The 15,604-nt window shown below is 42.2% G+C and overlaps 1 protein-coding gene across 1 annotated transcript in view; it reads right to left on the bottom strand.

Moving 5' to 3' along the window:
* The window catches only part of FTO (FTO alpha-ketoglutarate dependent dioxygenase), a 330,797-nt gene that overhangs the window by 213,598 nt on the left and 101,595 nt on the right, over nt 1-15,604 (bottom strand). Inside the window, exon 2 of the mRNA XM_049621209.1 lies at nt 6,338-6,415. Coding sequence (XP_049477166.1) covers nt 6,338-6,415 — 78 coding nt within the window. The remainder of the gene's footprint in view (nt 1-6,337; nt 6,416-15,604) is intronic.

Raw genomic sequence — 15,604 nt, 5'->3', positions numbered from 1 at the left:
GAAGATAAAAACAAGGTAGCTCCTGTTTTATAGCACCTCGTAGTTTAACAGTACAGATAGAAATAAAAACCGCTAGCTAAAGAACGGCTCATCATCATGGAAATATGAATATACTACAATGGGAGCAAGGAATAAACGAGCAGGAAGGGACTCTGGAAATTTTTCATTTGTTGAGCACATATTTATTGAGCACATACTATTTGCAAAGCGCTAGGTGTTGGGAATACGAAGAGAAGAAAACTTCAATATGGTAGCCAGGAGCTCCCATATATACATATGGCATATAAACACCTGGTATCTATGGCCCATAATATACATAGTATTTTACGGATTTAGTATTCACTTATTTAGATTGTGACAGTGCTATGGAAAAAAAGAAATCCAAGGTAAGTAGGAGAGAAATGCTATTATACAGGGGCTGGTCAGAGAGGGCCTCTGATAAGGTGACATCTGAGCAGAAGAATGCAAGAAATGAGGACCCAAGCCCCGCAGGCGCCTGGGCGGGGAAGAGAGTTCCAGACTAAGGGAACACCAAGTGCGAGCCTTGGGGGCAGCAGTGTGCTTGGGTTGATTCTCCGAAGGGCGAGAATGCCAGAGTGGCAGGAGGAGGGGCGGCAGAGGCAGGAAATGAGCAGAGAGAAGCTCCGGGGCCAGAACTCAGGGTGCTTTGTGGGCAAACGTCAAGTCCCAGGCTTTCACTCCGAACAAGGCGGGGAGCGATGTAAGGGCTCTGAGCATGAAAAGCATAAGGAGCCAACTCAAGCTTCAGAAACAGCAGGGCCACAGACGCGGTGTTGAAACAGACAGAAAGCTCTCTGCAACCACCTGAAAAAGAGAGGGCGATAGCCTGGCGACTGTGTAGAAGACAGAAGTGGTAAGAAGTGGCTAGATTTTTAATACACCCTGAAAGTAAAACAAGTGGGATTTCCCGGTATCTTCACAGAAGAGGTCGTAGTTAAGCAAGGTCTTCAAGGGTGAGTAGGTGCTGACCAGACAGAAAAGGGGATAAGGGTACTCCACACCCAGGGAATAACAGGCACCAGGCCACGGAAGGACGGAAGGACACAGCAGATCCAGGGTGTAGCAAGAAACCCCGCAGGACAGGAGTCTAAGGTTGGATGGATTCCATGTTAGGCAATGGGCAAAGATTCGACCAGAGAGGTAGTCGCTAGCCTTATAGGCTACGCTGAGGAGGGTGAACTTGACCTTACAGGCAAGCGAGACCGAGCGAAATTTATCAAGCAAGGAGTGACAGGTCAGACACGTTAATAGGAATGCAATATTGATGGCACCGGAGAGGGGACAGGTAACACCAAGTTGGAAAACCCCCAAACTGTGTTGGTGGAAAACGATAAACGAGGGCCGGAATGAAGACTATGTCGGTGGAAATGGAAAAGAAGACACACCTTGAGGGAGTACAGAGAGGCAGAACTGCCAGGGCCCAGCGCCTGAATGAGGGCTCGAAGCAACGGGCAGGAAGTGAGGACGGCAAGGTGTCTGACTTGATGAACGGGCCAAAGGGGACGGCCACTAGGGAAGAGGATGAACGGCGGGATCCCCTAAAATGGATCCTCACCAAAATGTACGTCGTAGCTTGTCCTACTTGTGCCCCAGACCCTCTCATGGCCTCTCAAGTCATTCGGAGTCACAGCCAGCACGGCCAGCATAGACAGCAAGTTCCCGTATCATGGGGCCATGGCTCTCTGACCTCGTCTCTTCTGTTCTCAACTCTCTCATTCCGCTCCAGATATGCTGGGGTCAGGGGCTCCCCCTCAAACATACCGAGGCTCTGCTGTTCCCTATGTCCAGAACATTCTTCCTGCAATGTTGGAATGGCTTGTTCCTAAACCTCCAGAAGGTCTTTGTTCAAATGTCACTACGAGAAGGCCTTCTGCAATCCCCTTATTTGCAATCCCCCACCTACAGTGCCCCTTCACGGACTTTATCTCCATACCAGTGTTCCCGTCCGACATTTATTTTTCAGTTTCCTGTTCATTTCTCTTCCCTCCCCACTCCCATCCCACCCCATAAGAAATAAGCTCAAAGAAGGAAGAGTCTTCTGTCAGTTTTCACAACTTCATCTCTAATGCCTAAAACATTTCCTGCATAGAGTAAGGGAGCTAAATACACATGTTTAGTGAAGTCGGTAATGAACTAATACAGATCATGTCGGGTTAGATGTTCCTGTGAGACGCTCAGGCACAGCCACCCCATAGGCAGTTGGGACCAGAGCACTGGAAGTCGCAAGGGAGAGCAGGGATGGAGACGGAGATTTGCGATCGTGGGGATGAAGGCAGAGCAATTCCCCAGAAGCATTGAGAGCTACGGTAGGACGATACTAAAATTCAGACTCAGGAGTCAGACAGCCTGGGCTCAGATCCTGGTCTTGACACTTCTTGCTTATCATATAAACCTTGAACAAAGTTTTAAAACCCTCTGTGCCTCAGTGTTCTCATCTGTAAAATGGGATTTAAAAAAAAAAAAACAAAAACCTGCCTCAGAGGGTTAAGAGTTAAAGAAGCAAATACACGTAAAGAGAACAGCAAACAGTACCAGAAAAGCCTGGCACACGGAAAGGGACACAGGAAATGAAAGCAAGGGGGCATACTGACGGGAGAGGCATTTTCTCTGGATAAGAGGAGTAACATTTAAACATTTTTTTTTTAAGTTTATTTTATTTGTTTTGACAGAGAGAGCACAAGCAGGGGAGGGGCACATAGAGAAGGAGAGAGACAGAATCCCAAGCAGGCTCTGCGCTGTCAGAGGGGCTCGAACTCACAAACCGTGAGATAGTGACCTGGGACGAAGTTGGACGCTTGATCGACTAAGCCCCCCAGGCGCCCCCCCCCCCCCCCCGCCACCAGGGGTAAGAAGCCAGGGTTTATTTTCAGACTACGTAGCCCCTCCTCTCCTTATCCTCTGTAGTGAACCTACAGAAGTTCCCTCCGCTTCTCCTTTGAGTGTGTTGTTGTTTTATTTCTCTTCTCTCTGGTCCAATCAGAAGACACCAAAAACCGTCTCTGAAGGTGTTTCAAATTTGAGCAAGGTATGGGATACCGGGAGGCGCACCGCATGGCAGGAAGAGCGTGGGCCTTCGGAGGCAGATAAATGTGGTCTTGAACTCCACCTCTGCTGCTCAGATACGGAGCTTGGTCTGGATCTAAAGAGAAATTTGGTTTTTAATTTTTTTCATCTTTACTTATTTTTGAGAGAGAGAGAGAGAGAGAGCAAGCGAGACAGGGCGTGAGCAGGGGAGGGGCAGAGAGAGAGGGAGACACAGAATCCCAAGCAGGCTCCAGGCTCTGAGCTGTCAGCCCAGAGCCCGACGCGGGGCTCGAACTCACAAACTGCAAGTTCATGACCTGGGCTGAACTCAGCCACCCAGGCGCCCCTAAAGAGAAATTTCTAGAAGAGAAAGATAATACCTACCCCCCCCCAACACTGCAAGCCTGAAGAAGAGTAACTGCTGCACACACTTCTGTGGCATAAGTGAACGGGGCGGTTGTGAGGGCCGAATGCAAGAACGTGGGGTCAACGAGCGGACCCAACAGAGAAGCTACAGCAAGCCTTGCTTTTGGGACTGGCAGCTGGACTGGCATTCTTGTGGCCAGGGCCTGTTTAAAAGACCCGGAGTCGGGTCAGAACTTTCTATTTATTCATGTCCTTACACTTCGTCTTCGAAGGGAAAAAAGGGTCTGCTGAAGCACTAGCCCTTATTATAAGGCGCACTTAAAGTGATTAGATCCTGTTATCGGGTTTGTTGTGGGTCTTGGAAAGATAAAAGGGCCACCTTGGTAGTTGTTCTGTTTGCCTCTGAGTTTCCTTTTATCCCCCAGTGTTGGGCTGGCTGCGAGCACCGCGGCTGATAACCTTTGTGTTTAATTCGTCGTGTACCAGCACCGCTCGCACCATGCCAAAGCCGAAAGGCTCAGCAGCTGCTTTACGGCAACGTGCGTAATCATGTCTCCGAAAATAGCAATAGGGATTTAAGAACTGATTGCATTTTGTGGGTTTACTTGTTTTAAGGAAAGTGCTTTGGAAAAACTTTTTTTTTTTTTTTTTTTCTGATTACCAAAGAATACGTGCTCATTCAAGATAGTTTGGAAAACCAGAAACGCTCAAAGGATCGAAAACCCTACCACGCCGGCCTAGAACATTTCTGCATAAATCCTGCAGACCTTTCCAGATCCCGCCTCCCCAGAGAGGAGCGTGCATGGACAAAAACAAAATTAAAATCACACTAAACGTTATGATATGACTGGCTTTTGGAATTAACTAATGGGTGCATTAATTCATTCATCCAGCCAAGCAAATTATCTAAATACCTACTTAGGTGCCAGGCCCTGTACAAAGCACGAAGGATGAGGGAGACGAGCATATAAATAAAATCAGTGAGATACACGGAGGTGATAAAGGTGCACGCAAAGTCCGACAGGTGCACACGACAGGGAGCAGAGACAATTCTCCGCGCTGTAGAGGTATCAGGGAAGCACCCTACAAGAGAGGACACGTTACTCACAGGTAACAGAAGTTCACCAACGAAGGGACGTCAGCCGGGGATGGAGCAAGAAGGCCCAAAACATGCGACCGCGCAGCTGGTCTGAGGTGCTTGCGACAAAAGTCCAGCGTACGTAACAAGATGAAAGAGACTAAGAGATAAGGCTACAAATGCAAGACCCAGGCAACGAGCGGCCACCGCGCGGTTTGAAGCAGGGGGTTGGCCTGCGCAGATTGATGTCTTGGTTAGAAAATGTGCTAGAGCTCTAAGGATTAAGAAAGAGGCGCACGGAGGAAAAACTAGTCCATAAAAGGACTCATCCGGTGAAAGACAGCGAAGATCTAATGAGAAGGGAGATGACAGATAAACGTCCTGGAATGGACAGTGAGCTGGAAGCCAAGGGACCTGGATTCTAGATGGGTAAACATCTTCTTTCCTGTCTTCCTTCTGCAGCTACTGAGAATCAGCCACACCCAAGTGCACGCTAGATGCTGGAGAAACAAAGATGAGGGGGTCAAATTCTTACCCCCAAGAGCTTACATCCTAGGAGGAAAGCAGAGGTGACCGTGCACTATCAGTGCCTGCCCAGAACGCCTTCCCCTCCTTCTTTGGGACGGGGACTCCGATCGTCCCCTAAGGAAACCATCCATCTCTGACTCACAGCCCATGCACTTTGAGTGGAAATGGTCCTCTCTGAGCCCAACTCCACGAGTGGGTGCATGAACTGGGCTGTGCAAACAGGAGCGTCTCGCCCACCTGAACACAGTGACTGGTTCAGGAATAGGCACAGGATTCTAACCAGGCCAACGAGATCACTCCCAGGAGAACTGGATGGACCCCCCCCCCCCAAAAAAAAAAAGAAAAGAAATTACTGCCTTCTTCTAAGATCCCATGTGCTTCAAACCACATGCCCCTCGGGCTGTGAGAGTCCTCCTCTGCTAGCAGGTCAGAGCCCATCCAGCATGAAGTCACAAGGGGTGCAGAATCAAATCACAGCACAGAGAAAAGCAGTGATCAGATACCATCTTTCGAGAGGCTGGATTCAGCCGGGCACTCCAAGGCCTCTACGTTAAGAAGGCCAGTAAATTCCCTTTTTTTGCTGCAATGAGTTTGTTTGGGGTTTTGCCACTTGTAATTGAAAGAGTACTGACGAAGTCAGGGAGAGAAACACAGAACCCCGTAACTGCAACACAATGCGATGGGCACCACAGAGGTATCCCACAGGGTACAAGAAGCTCAGAACAACAAAGCAAAGTCAACTCTACTTGTAGGTAAGGGGATGTTTAATCGAAGTCTTTTTTTTTTTAATGTTTATTTATTTTTGAGAGAGTAGGAGAGAGAGAGAGAGAGAGAGAGAGAGAGAGAAACACAAGCAGGGGAGGGGCAGAGAGCGAGGGAGACACAGAATCTGAAGCAGGTTCCAGGCTCTGACGCGGGGGCTCGAACCCACGAACCGTGAGATCATGACTTGAGCCGAAGTCGGACGCTTAGCCAACTGAGCCACCCAGGCGCCCCTAAGTGAAGTCTTGAAGACTTAGCCGTCTGGCAACAAGAAAGGCGCAAAAAGGATAGTCTATGCAGAAGAGACACAATGAGCAGAGGCAAGGAAGTACAAAAGGCATGGAACGTTGGGGAAGAAAAAACAGTCCACTGTGCTAAAGCCCTAAGTTCACGGCAGAGAGCAGATCGTGAAGGAGTCTGTACGTTCTGGGGATGATAAGGAGTCACTGCATAACCAGATCAGACCATTTCGCTTCTCATTTAACCTCTCCAGACCACAGCTGCTTCTTAGACCAGAATGAATAAATACAAATTGACACAAATATTAAAAAATCTTACCTGCTGATAAAATTCATCATCCTTGGGGGTCAGATAAGGAAGCCAGGTATCTTCAAGCTCCTCAAGAAGCCTCAGTTTCTGTTCAAAAATAATAATGATTGTAGGTGATTGAATATAAAGTGACCAAAATATAAGACAATCCCTTGTTTTGCCAGTAAAACAATACCCAGAAAACTTAGCCAACCTGAATGTGTAAACTTTTACAGACAGAAATGAGCTGAATGCCTATTATTTAATGTACTAATTTAATTACGTACACTTAAATGACACATTGGATAAAGCATTAATTTAGCAATCATGATTTTATTCACTCTTAATATTCCATGAAACAATTTAATTCACCAATCTTGACATATTTCTTCAACTCAAGGTCTTTGTCATCACCGGAATCACCTTTTGAGACATCCAATACAGTTTTCTAAAGCAAATCTTCCTGTCTGTATAATGACACAGAATTTTCTGAAAATCCTTCTATGACACTAAACACTGGAAATACCAAACCAAACTATAGTATCCATTTACATAGTGTCAGGATATTTGGAAGATGTACTCATCCTATAAACATTAATCTGATATCATATCTACTTATGTATTACTTTTTGAAAGTAATCTTTCACCTCTAGACTAATTACTAATAAAAGCATCCTCACTTTTCTTTCCCAATTTTATGGCGAACATTTGTAAAGCATCCACAGCTAGCCCTGTCTGAGGCCATTTTTATGTCTTCCCAAATGGTACTATGCTGTTCAAACAAAGTAACTAAGAGAAGACCCCATATTATAAAGTGCTTTATAAAGAATCAAAGACATATAAGGTGACAGCTTCCTTCTGAAGGATTTTTTTGAATGTTATATTCAAATATATATGGAGGGTATGTGTCGTGTATGTGTGTATGCTTAAATGGCATTATATGTGTGTGTATACACATAGACATACACATAGAAATTATCTACATACTACAGAAAATTTCTCAAAGGGAAAAAAAACAGAAAAGAAAAACAACAGATTTTCAAATAAAACTGCAATAAAATGCATATTCTGGTTGTTATCGGCACCTTTATAAGAATTAGAAAATGGGGTGGGGGGGGGTTGCCTGGGTGGCTCAGTCGATTGAGCATCCGACTCTTGATTTTGGCTCACGTAATGATCCCAGGGTCGTGGGATCAAGCCCCACGTTGGGCTCTGCACTGAGTGTGGAGCCTGCTTAAGATTCTCTCTCCCTCTCCCTCTCCCTCTCCCTCTCCCTCTCCCTCTCCGTCTCCCTCTCCGTCTCCGTCTCCCTCTCCCTCTCCCTCTCCCTCTCTCTCAAATTAAAATAAATTAAAAAAAGAATTAGAAAAGGGCACGCCTTGCTCTGACTCATTGCAGCCCTATTCCACAGGGCATGGCTTGGTGAACACTAACTGGAATTTAGCCCCTACCTGCTCCAGTGGACACTATCTTTATGCAGTGACCAACCTGCTCAACCAGACCTGGGGGCCCTGACTATCACCCTCCCCTCTCCCAGGAAAGCAGCCTTCTCTCACAAACCCATCACAGAGTAGTCCAGAGAAAACACCCGTAGGGCAGAACTTAAATTCTTTTTGGATCTTTTGCAAATTATCCAAGGTAAATAAAGAAAAAAGGAATCGAAATATAGCAACCAGTTGATCTAAGAGAAACAAAACACTAAATCTTACTCATATAAAATCCTAGTCTTATTTATTTAGTGAAAGCTTTCTGCTTGGACTGTAGGTTTTATTCTCATCCATAATGATAAGACAGGTTTATCAGTTAAACAAGGAACAGTTTTCCTTTATGAAGAACCCATCTACTAACACAAACCATTAGATTAATCATTGGTTAAGTGGTTCATCTATTTTCAACATTAGCCATTATTTGGGACACGGAAAGAACTAATGATATTTCCAGGCATATACTTACACATTTATGACTTCACCACAGATCTAATCAAAATCCATACCTCAATTTTCACTTCAACCTCAGGAAAGCCTGCATTTTCCTATGAATCTTTTACCAGTCCTTTTTATAGATAGAATACTTAAATGCCAAAAAAAAGAAAAAAAAATTAACCCATTGTTAAAATCCTTGAATAATTCAAAGGCATATGATATCTCAAACCTTGAAATGACTCCATCTTGGAAATACCACCTTAAGATCTCTGCAGGCGAGTCTATGAAGCTAATTTGTGTATAAGAAGGAGGACAGAGGCACAATACCTCTAAGGAATTAAATATTCTACCTTAATGAGATTAAAAAGCAATAGACCTGTCCTGTAGGTCAACAAGGATTGATGGAAGCTGAAATTCTGTTTATAATTAATACTTTAGCTCTGTTATAAAAATAACAATTTCCCAGCTCAGTGGAAGTCCAGTGTATCAGACAGGTATAAAACATCAGAATTTGGAAGGGCTGTATCAAAAGGGTAAAATTCTATAGGAATGTGCCTACTACAGAGCAAGCTGAATATAAATGGTCTCCATCCACTGGAAATTTCAATTTTGATACTGTGAGCATCATCATATCTATATGACAGGAGAGAATGAAGGTCCCAGCAATCACTGAACTTAAGACCCCACATATGAAATCTGCTCTGTACATTCACAGCCTACCATTTTACCAATTAACTAATGAGATCAATTAAAAATAACATTTATCAACTTAAAAAAAATTCTGGTCCTATCTGCCTTGGTGAAATCAATCAGGAATTAATATTAGATTCAACTGGTAATTCATGAACATCACACATTCCTTAAAAATTAAGATTGCTTTAGCGGGGCGCCTGGGTGGCTCAGTTGGTTAAGTGGCAGACTGCAGCTCAGGTCATGATCTCACGGTTCACGGGTTCAAGTCCCGTGTCAGGCTCTGTGCTGACAGCTCAGACCTGGGGCCTGCTTCGGATTCTGTGTCTCCCTCTCTCTCTGCCCCTCCTCCCTTGCTCATGCTCTGTCTCTCTCTCAAAAATAAATAAAACATGAAAAAAATCTTTTAAAGTTAACACTGCTTTATAAAAAGGCAAAGTGACTCTGGGCATGACTATGGAGAAAAAAAGTCCTCTCATATTCAAGAGTGCAAATGAGTACAATATCAATCAATGGATGGCAATTGACAATTCCTATCAAAATTCAAATGCATCTGCCCATTGACTCAGAAATCCTACTTCTAAGGACTTTTCTATGGATATACAGTAAAACCTTGGACTGCGAGTAACTTGTTCTGTGAGAGTTCCACAAGACAATCAAACATTTCTAATAAACTTTAACTTGATAAATGAGCAATGCCTTACAGTATGAGTAGTACGTGATACCGAGCATCACATGATCACAACTGAGCCAATGGTTCTTGCAATTCACTTTGATATACAAGTGCTTTGGACTACAAGCATGTCTCTGGAACGAATTATGCTCGCAAACCAAGGTTTTACTGTACTTGTGTGGGGTTCAGAAGAATGTATGTCCAAGTTTACCCACTGGATCACTATCTGTAGAACAAAAGCTTAGAAACGTACTAAAAACCACTTGATTGTATACTTTAAAAGGATAAGTGTTTTGATATGTATGTTCTAGCTCGACTAAACGAAAAGATTAGCTCTAAAGCAAGGATCCACCCACAGAGAATGGTTAACTAAACTATGGTACATCGACACAATGAGATAAAATGCAACAGTAAGCAAGGATGAGGAAGTTCGCCTGTTAGTGAAATAAAAAGCTCTCCAGAATATCTCGGGAAGTAAAAGGCAACGGGCCGGACATGTGCTTGTGTGTCATACAGAAACATAAAGGATACGTGACAAACTATTCAAGTGGTTACCTGTCGGGGCAGAGGTGGGAAATGAACACGAGAGGACATGGGTGAAGCAAGACTGTTTCAAATAGTCCATTTGCATTGTTTTTGATTTTTGAACTAAGTAAATAGGTGGCCTATTCAACATATCACCTCTTCTTACCTCAAACATACTGCCTACTGATTCTTAACGTAAAATTCAGTGTGAAAAGGCATGATGCCCTGAATTTTTTTACTCTCTTTTAGAAAGTGCATATTTTTGTGATGCACATGAAGCATACGGGGAGGAAACTCTCACAGCCCCGCACACCAAAGAGTAAAGAGGCAAAAGCAAACCACCCGGCTCTGACAATTTCTCTGTGTCAAATGCCAACCAGTTGGTGAGCACACACATTAAAATGCACTCTGGAGTGGACGAACAGGGTGCTCCTGGCTGACTGTCAGATCTGGCTAACTGCCGCTCCCCGGCCTGATGTACAGATAAATCCACACAGCTGGGCCCGACCGCACACCGCTCGGCTCACAAGCTTCTTTGCTGTCACGCTGGTGTCAAATGCATCAGGCGGCTCACAAATGCCACACGGAAGGCCAGAGAGTGCAAAACCCAAGCGCTCCCACCCGGTAGGAGGAGCGTATGAAGACCTTTCTGTAAGGGGCTACACCCATTTCCACCGTTCCAGCGAGTAAAGACAACGCGAACACAAGGCCTTAGGTAAAACACACTGCAACTCAAAACCACCAAGATTTAAAGTTGGAGCTCAAGGGGCGCCTGGGTGCCTCAGGCGGTTGAGCGTCCGACTTTGGCTCAGGGCATGATCTCACAGTTCGTGAGTTCGAGCCCCACGTCGGGCTCTGTGCTGACGGCTCAGAGCCTGGAGCCTGCTCCTGATTCTGTGTCTCCCTCTCTTTCTGCCCCTCCCCTGCTCATGCTCTGTCTCTCTCTCTGTCTCAAAAATAAATAAAAAAACATTATAAAAAAAAATTTTTAAGTTGGAGGTCGAACTTCAACCCGAAGCCTCTGACTCGCTGTGAAAAGGGAAGCTGTATCTGAGCTGGCAAATCTTGTTCTAGAGAGCTATGGTTTGAGAATCTTACAATAGTTACATAAAAAGATGAACCAGATATGAGGGGGTGTCTCACCTACAAATAAAGCGTATTTTCTGCAGTCTTGTCAGATTATGCTGCTAACGACTCTTAACTCTTTATCCATTTTTCATTTTCCACGTAATTTTCAACCTGTGAATCATATTTTATCAGGTTCAATAAAAATTTAATTTTGCTCTCTGATTCTTTTCGAAATGCAGTCACAAATAAAAGGCTTATGAATGTTCAGTGTAAAAATAATCATCCGATCTTCTGCGGGTTTCAAATAAAAGTGGGAAAATTGACCTCGTCCTTACGCAGGGTGTGAGTAAGTAAAACCTCCCTGAGGAAGACGCATCAAAACTAATACCACAAAGACGAGTAAGAAAGAGCTAAACCGAAAGCAGCATAAATAAATATTTCATATCCACATATGCCATACTTGCAAGGGAAAAAACCGTAGTTCAACCACTTGAAGAAACTTAGTATTCGCTTTCCTATCCTCGCTGAAAATAATGGCATGGTGAAAATAAACCGAATTTGGGAGAAAAGAGAATCTGAATCCAGACTCATCACTTCCAACACGGGGTACACCCGGATCGGCCTCTCCGGATTTTAGTTTACGCATCTGTAAAACGCTGTTTCACCGAGTGTTGTGAAGAGGAAATAAAATCAGTTGCTTGTATTAGTGTGTTTTACAAGCAACAACCTATGCAGATATTTGGGAAATGGCATTCAAATGGGGGGAGGCGTTTGCATAACAAAGCATGAGCTAAGAAGCCACAAGTTAGTTCTAATACCGGTTCTACCCAACTAGGTAAATGGTTTGGAACTAGTCTCTTAGCTCCATGTGAGGTGTAAATGAAGACACATATCCAGAGATCGAAGAACAGTGCCTAGCACATAAAAAAAAAACCTTCAATAAACTTCGACAACTACTTGTTATTTGCTCATCTCTGGGAAATACGTTTTATGTACCAGTTATGAGTTATCTATAAAAGAACCTATGTGTAACCCATCAAATTATACTTTATGACACAGATTAATGCTACATGAGAAATTCAGATATTAATTGGCTTGGGTGAACTACAGCAGAAACATATAAAAACTCTTCATAAAAGTTTATGTGTATACACACACACACACACACACACACACACATATATATATATATACAAGGCCTCAGTTAGCTATACTGGTGACAGAAATAAAAATTATTGCAAAATTTTAGAACAGATGAAGAAACAAAAACCCACCCAGGGATATACAGTGACTGGCAAGAGATTACACGGCTGATCATGAGAAAATCACAACTCACATTCTCATTTTCAAGTACAAGGTCATTTCTGCTATACTCCACCATATCAATTCAGAGGCAACAAAAATTTTATCTTTTAAGAATTGTCCAATTTGTAACTTAAAAAGAACATATAAACACCAAATCTTAAATAATTTTAATTAAAAGCCATCCTTTTTTTTTTTTCTTTTAATATAAAACAAATGCTTTTGCCACAACTTTTAGACACTCAAGTCTTAGCTGCTTCGGTAGCTCTACAGTGCGCCAAGAAATTCTTTTAAGAAATTTTCTGAGGATGTCTTGTTGTTGCCAATAATGGGAGCCAATGTCACTGCAGACCAAAAATCCAGCCAAAGTAAAAAATCACATAATCCACAAAACATCGGGAAAAATTCTCAGGAGGACTTTGTTTCAATGATAACACAAAATTGGTCCCAGGCTGTTCTTTCTTTAAAAATCTTAGATCAGACTAAAAGGATCAAACTGTGTCTAATCAAAAATTACAACCATGGGAAGCAAGACAAAGTAATGGGACTTATAATGGAGAGAAAAATCAATCAATTGAAACTGGCTCCAAAATGGTACAATGACGGGGGCGCCTGGGTGGCTCGGTCGGTTAAGCGTCTGACTTCAGCTCAGGTCATGATCTCACAGACCGTGAGTTCGAGCCCCGCGTCAGGCTCTGGGCTGATGGTTCAGAGCCTGGAGCCTGCTTCCGATTCTGTGTCTCCCTCTCTGTCTGCCCCTCCCCTGTTCATGCTCTGTCTCTGTCTCAAAAATAAACGTAAAAAAAAAAAAAAAAATTAAAAAAAAAATGGTACAATGACAAAATGAAAAGTACATTTAAAAAGCAATATAACTGTAGTTCATAAGTTCAAAACGTTGGGGAAAGACTGAACAGGATAAGGAGAGAAACAGAAGAAATCAAGAAAACTGAATCATACTTCTAGACAGGAAAACCTCAATGTTCAAGATGAAATATATAAAGGATAGGATTCAAAGCAGATTAGATATCACAGAGAACAGAAGAGTGAACATGAAAACATATCAGTGGATATTATCCAGAAGGAAACACTGGAAAAAAAAAAAAAATCACGGCGAACTATGAGATGACTTTGAGCAGTATAATACATACAACTAGAGTCACTAAAGAATAAGCAAGAGAACGGGAAAAGGAAAAAGACTTGTCCAAAAATTTTCCCAATTTGATGAAAACTATAAATCCACAGATTTAAGAGAGGTATTCACAGAACCCTAGGCACAAAAAACATACAGAAATAACACTATAGCATAATATAATCAGATTACTTAAATTCAGTGAAAAGAGAAAAGCTTAAAAGCAGTCAAAGAAATAGTATATACACAAAAACACATCATAAAATGAAATATCCTACTGAAACAATGTTAGCCAGAAGACAGTGAAAACAACATTTTCAAATAACTGACAAAAGTATTTGTCAACTAGCTTTCTATACCAAGCCAAAATGTCTTTCAAAAACAAAGATGAAATAAACACTTTTGCAGATACAGAAAAATAAAAATAATGGAATACCAGCAAAGCTTCATTGTAAGAAATGATTAAAAAGGCAGAAAAAAAAAAATGATACTAGATAGAAAGCTGAGTTGACGCAATGAAGAACATCAGAAATAGAAACTACATTGGAAATAAAATGACTTTATCCTCACCATTTAAATCTTTATGAAAGATAGCTATTTAAAGCAAAAACAATAGTATATTGTGGGGTTTATAATATATGTAGAAATGAAACATCTAACAATACCACAATGGTCAAAGAAAAATGGAAGTATTTTGTTATAAGATACTTAAACTACATTTGAAGTGCAATAGTACTACTTAAAAATATATTCTATTAAGATACAGATATATGCTAGAAATGCTAAAACAACCATAAAATAACAACAAAGAGTTACAGGTAATAAGCCAAAAAGGGAGATAAAATGGAATCATGAAAAATCAATCCAAAAGGGAAAAACCAAGAAAAAAAAAACAAAGGGTAAATTGCAAAATGGTAAAATTAAATCCAACCATATAAATAATCACATTACATGTAAACAGTCTAAACAACTCAATTAACAGGAAGAGACTGTCAGATTATGTTTTAAAAATATCAATATCCAACTTATCAAACTCAATACTCAAAATAACAAATAATCCAGTGACGAAATGGACAAAAGACATGAATAGACACTTTTCCAAAGACATCCAGATGGCTAACAGACACGTGAAAAAATGCACCACATCACTCATCATCAGGGAAAGAGAAATCCAAACCACAATAAGACACCACCTCGCACCTGTCAGAATGGCTAAAATTAACAACTCAGGCAACGACAGATGTTGGTGAGGATGCAGAGAAAGAGGAACCCTTTTGCACTGCTGGTAGGAATGCAAACTGGTGCAGCCACTCTGGAAAACAGTATGAAGGTTCCTCAAAAAATTAAAATACAACGACCCCATGACCCAGCAATTGCACTACTAAGCATTTATCCACGGGATACAGTTGTGCTATTTCGAAGGGACACATGCACCCCCATGTGTATAGCAGCACTATCAACAATAGCCAAAGTATGGAAAGAGCCCAAATGTCCATTGATGGATGAATGGATAAAGAAGATGTGGTACATATATACAATGGAGTATTACTCAGCAATCAAAAAGAATGAAATCTTGCCATTTGCAACAACGTGGATGGAACTAGAATGTATTATGCTAAGCAAAATTAGTCAGAGAAAGACAAATAACATGACTTCACTCATGTGTGGAATTGAAGAGACAAAACAGATGAACATAAGGGAAGGGAAGCAAAAATAATATAAAAACCAGGAGGGGGACAAAACATAAGAGACTCTTAAATACAGAGAACTGAGGGTGCTGGAGGGTTATGGGTAGGGGGATGAGCTAAATGGGTGAGGGGCACTGAGAATACTTGTTGGGTTGAGCACTGGGTGTTATATGTAGGAGACGAATCACTGGATTCTACTCCTGAAATCATTATTGCAATACACACCGACTAACTTGGGTGTAAATTTTCAAAATAAAAAAGTTAATGTCCAACTATATGCTGCCTATAACAAACTGACTT

This window comes from Panthera uncia (genome assembly GCF_023721935.1).
Source record: "Panthera uncia isolate 11264 chromosome E2 unlocalized genomic scaffold, Puncia_PCG_1.0 HiC_scaffold_19, whole genome shotgun sequence".
NCBI lineage: Eukaryota > Metazoa > Chordata > Mammalia > Carnivora > Felidae > Panthera > Panthera uncia.
Note: the sequence above shows the minus strand (reverse complement) of the source record. Positions and strands in the feature narration are given on the sequence as shown.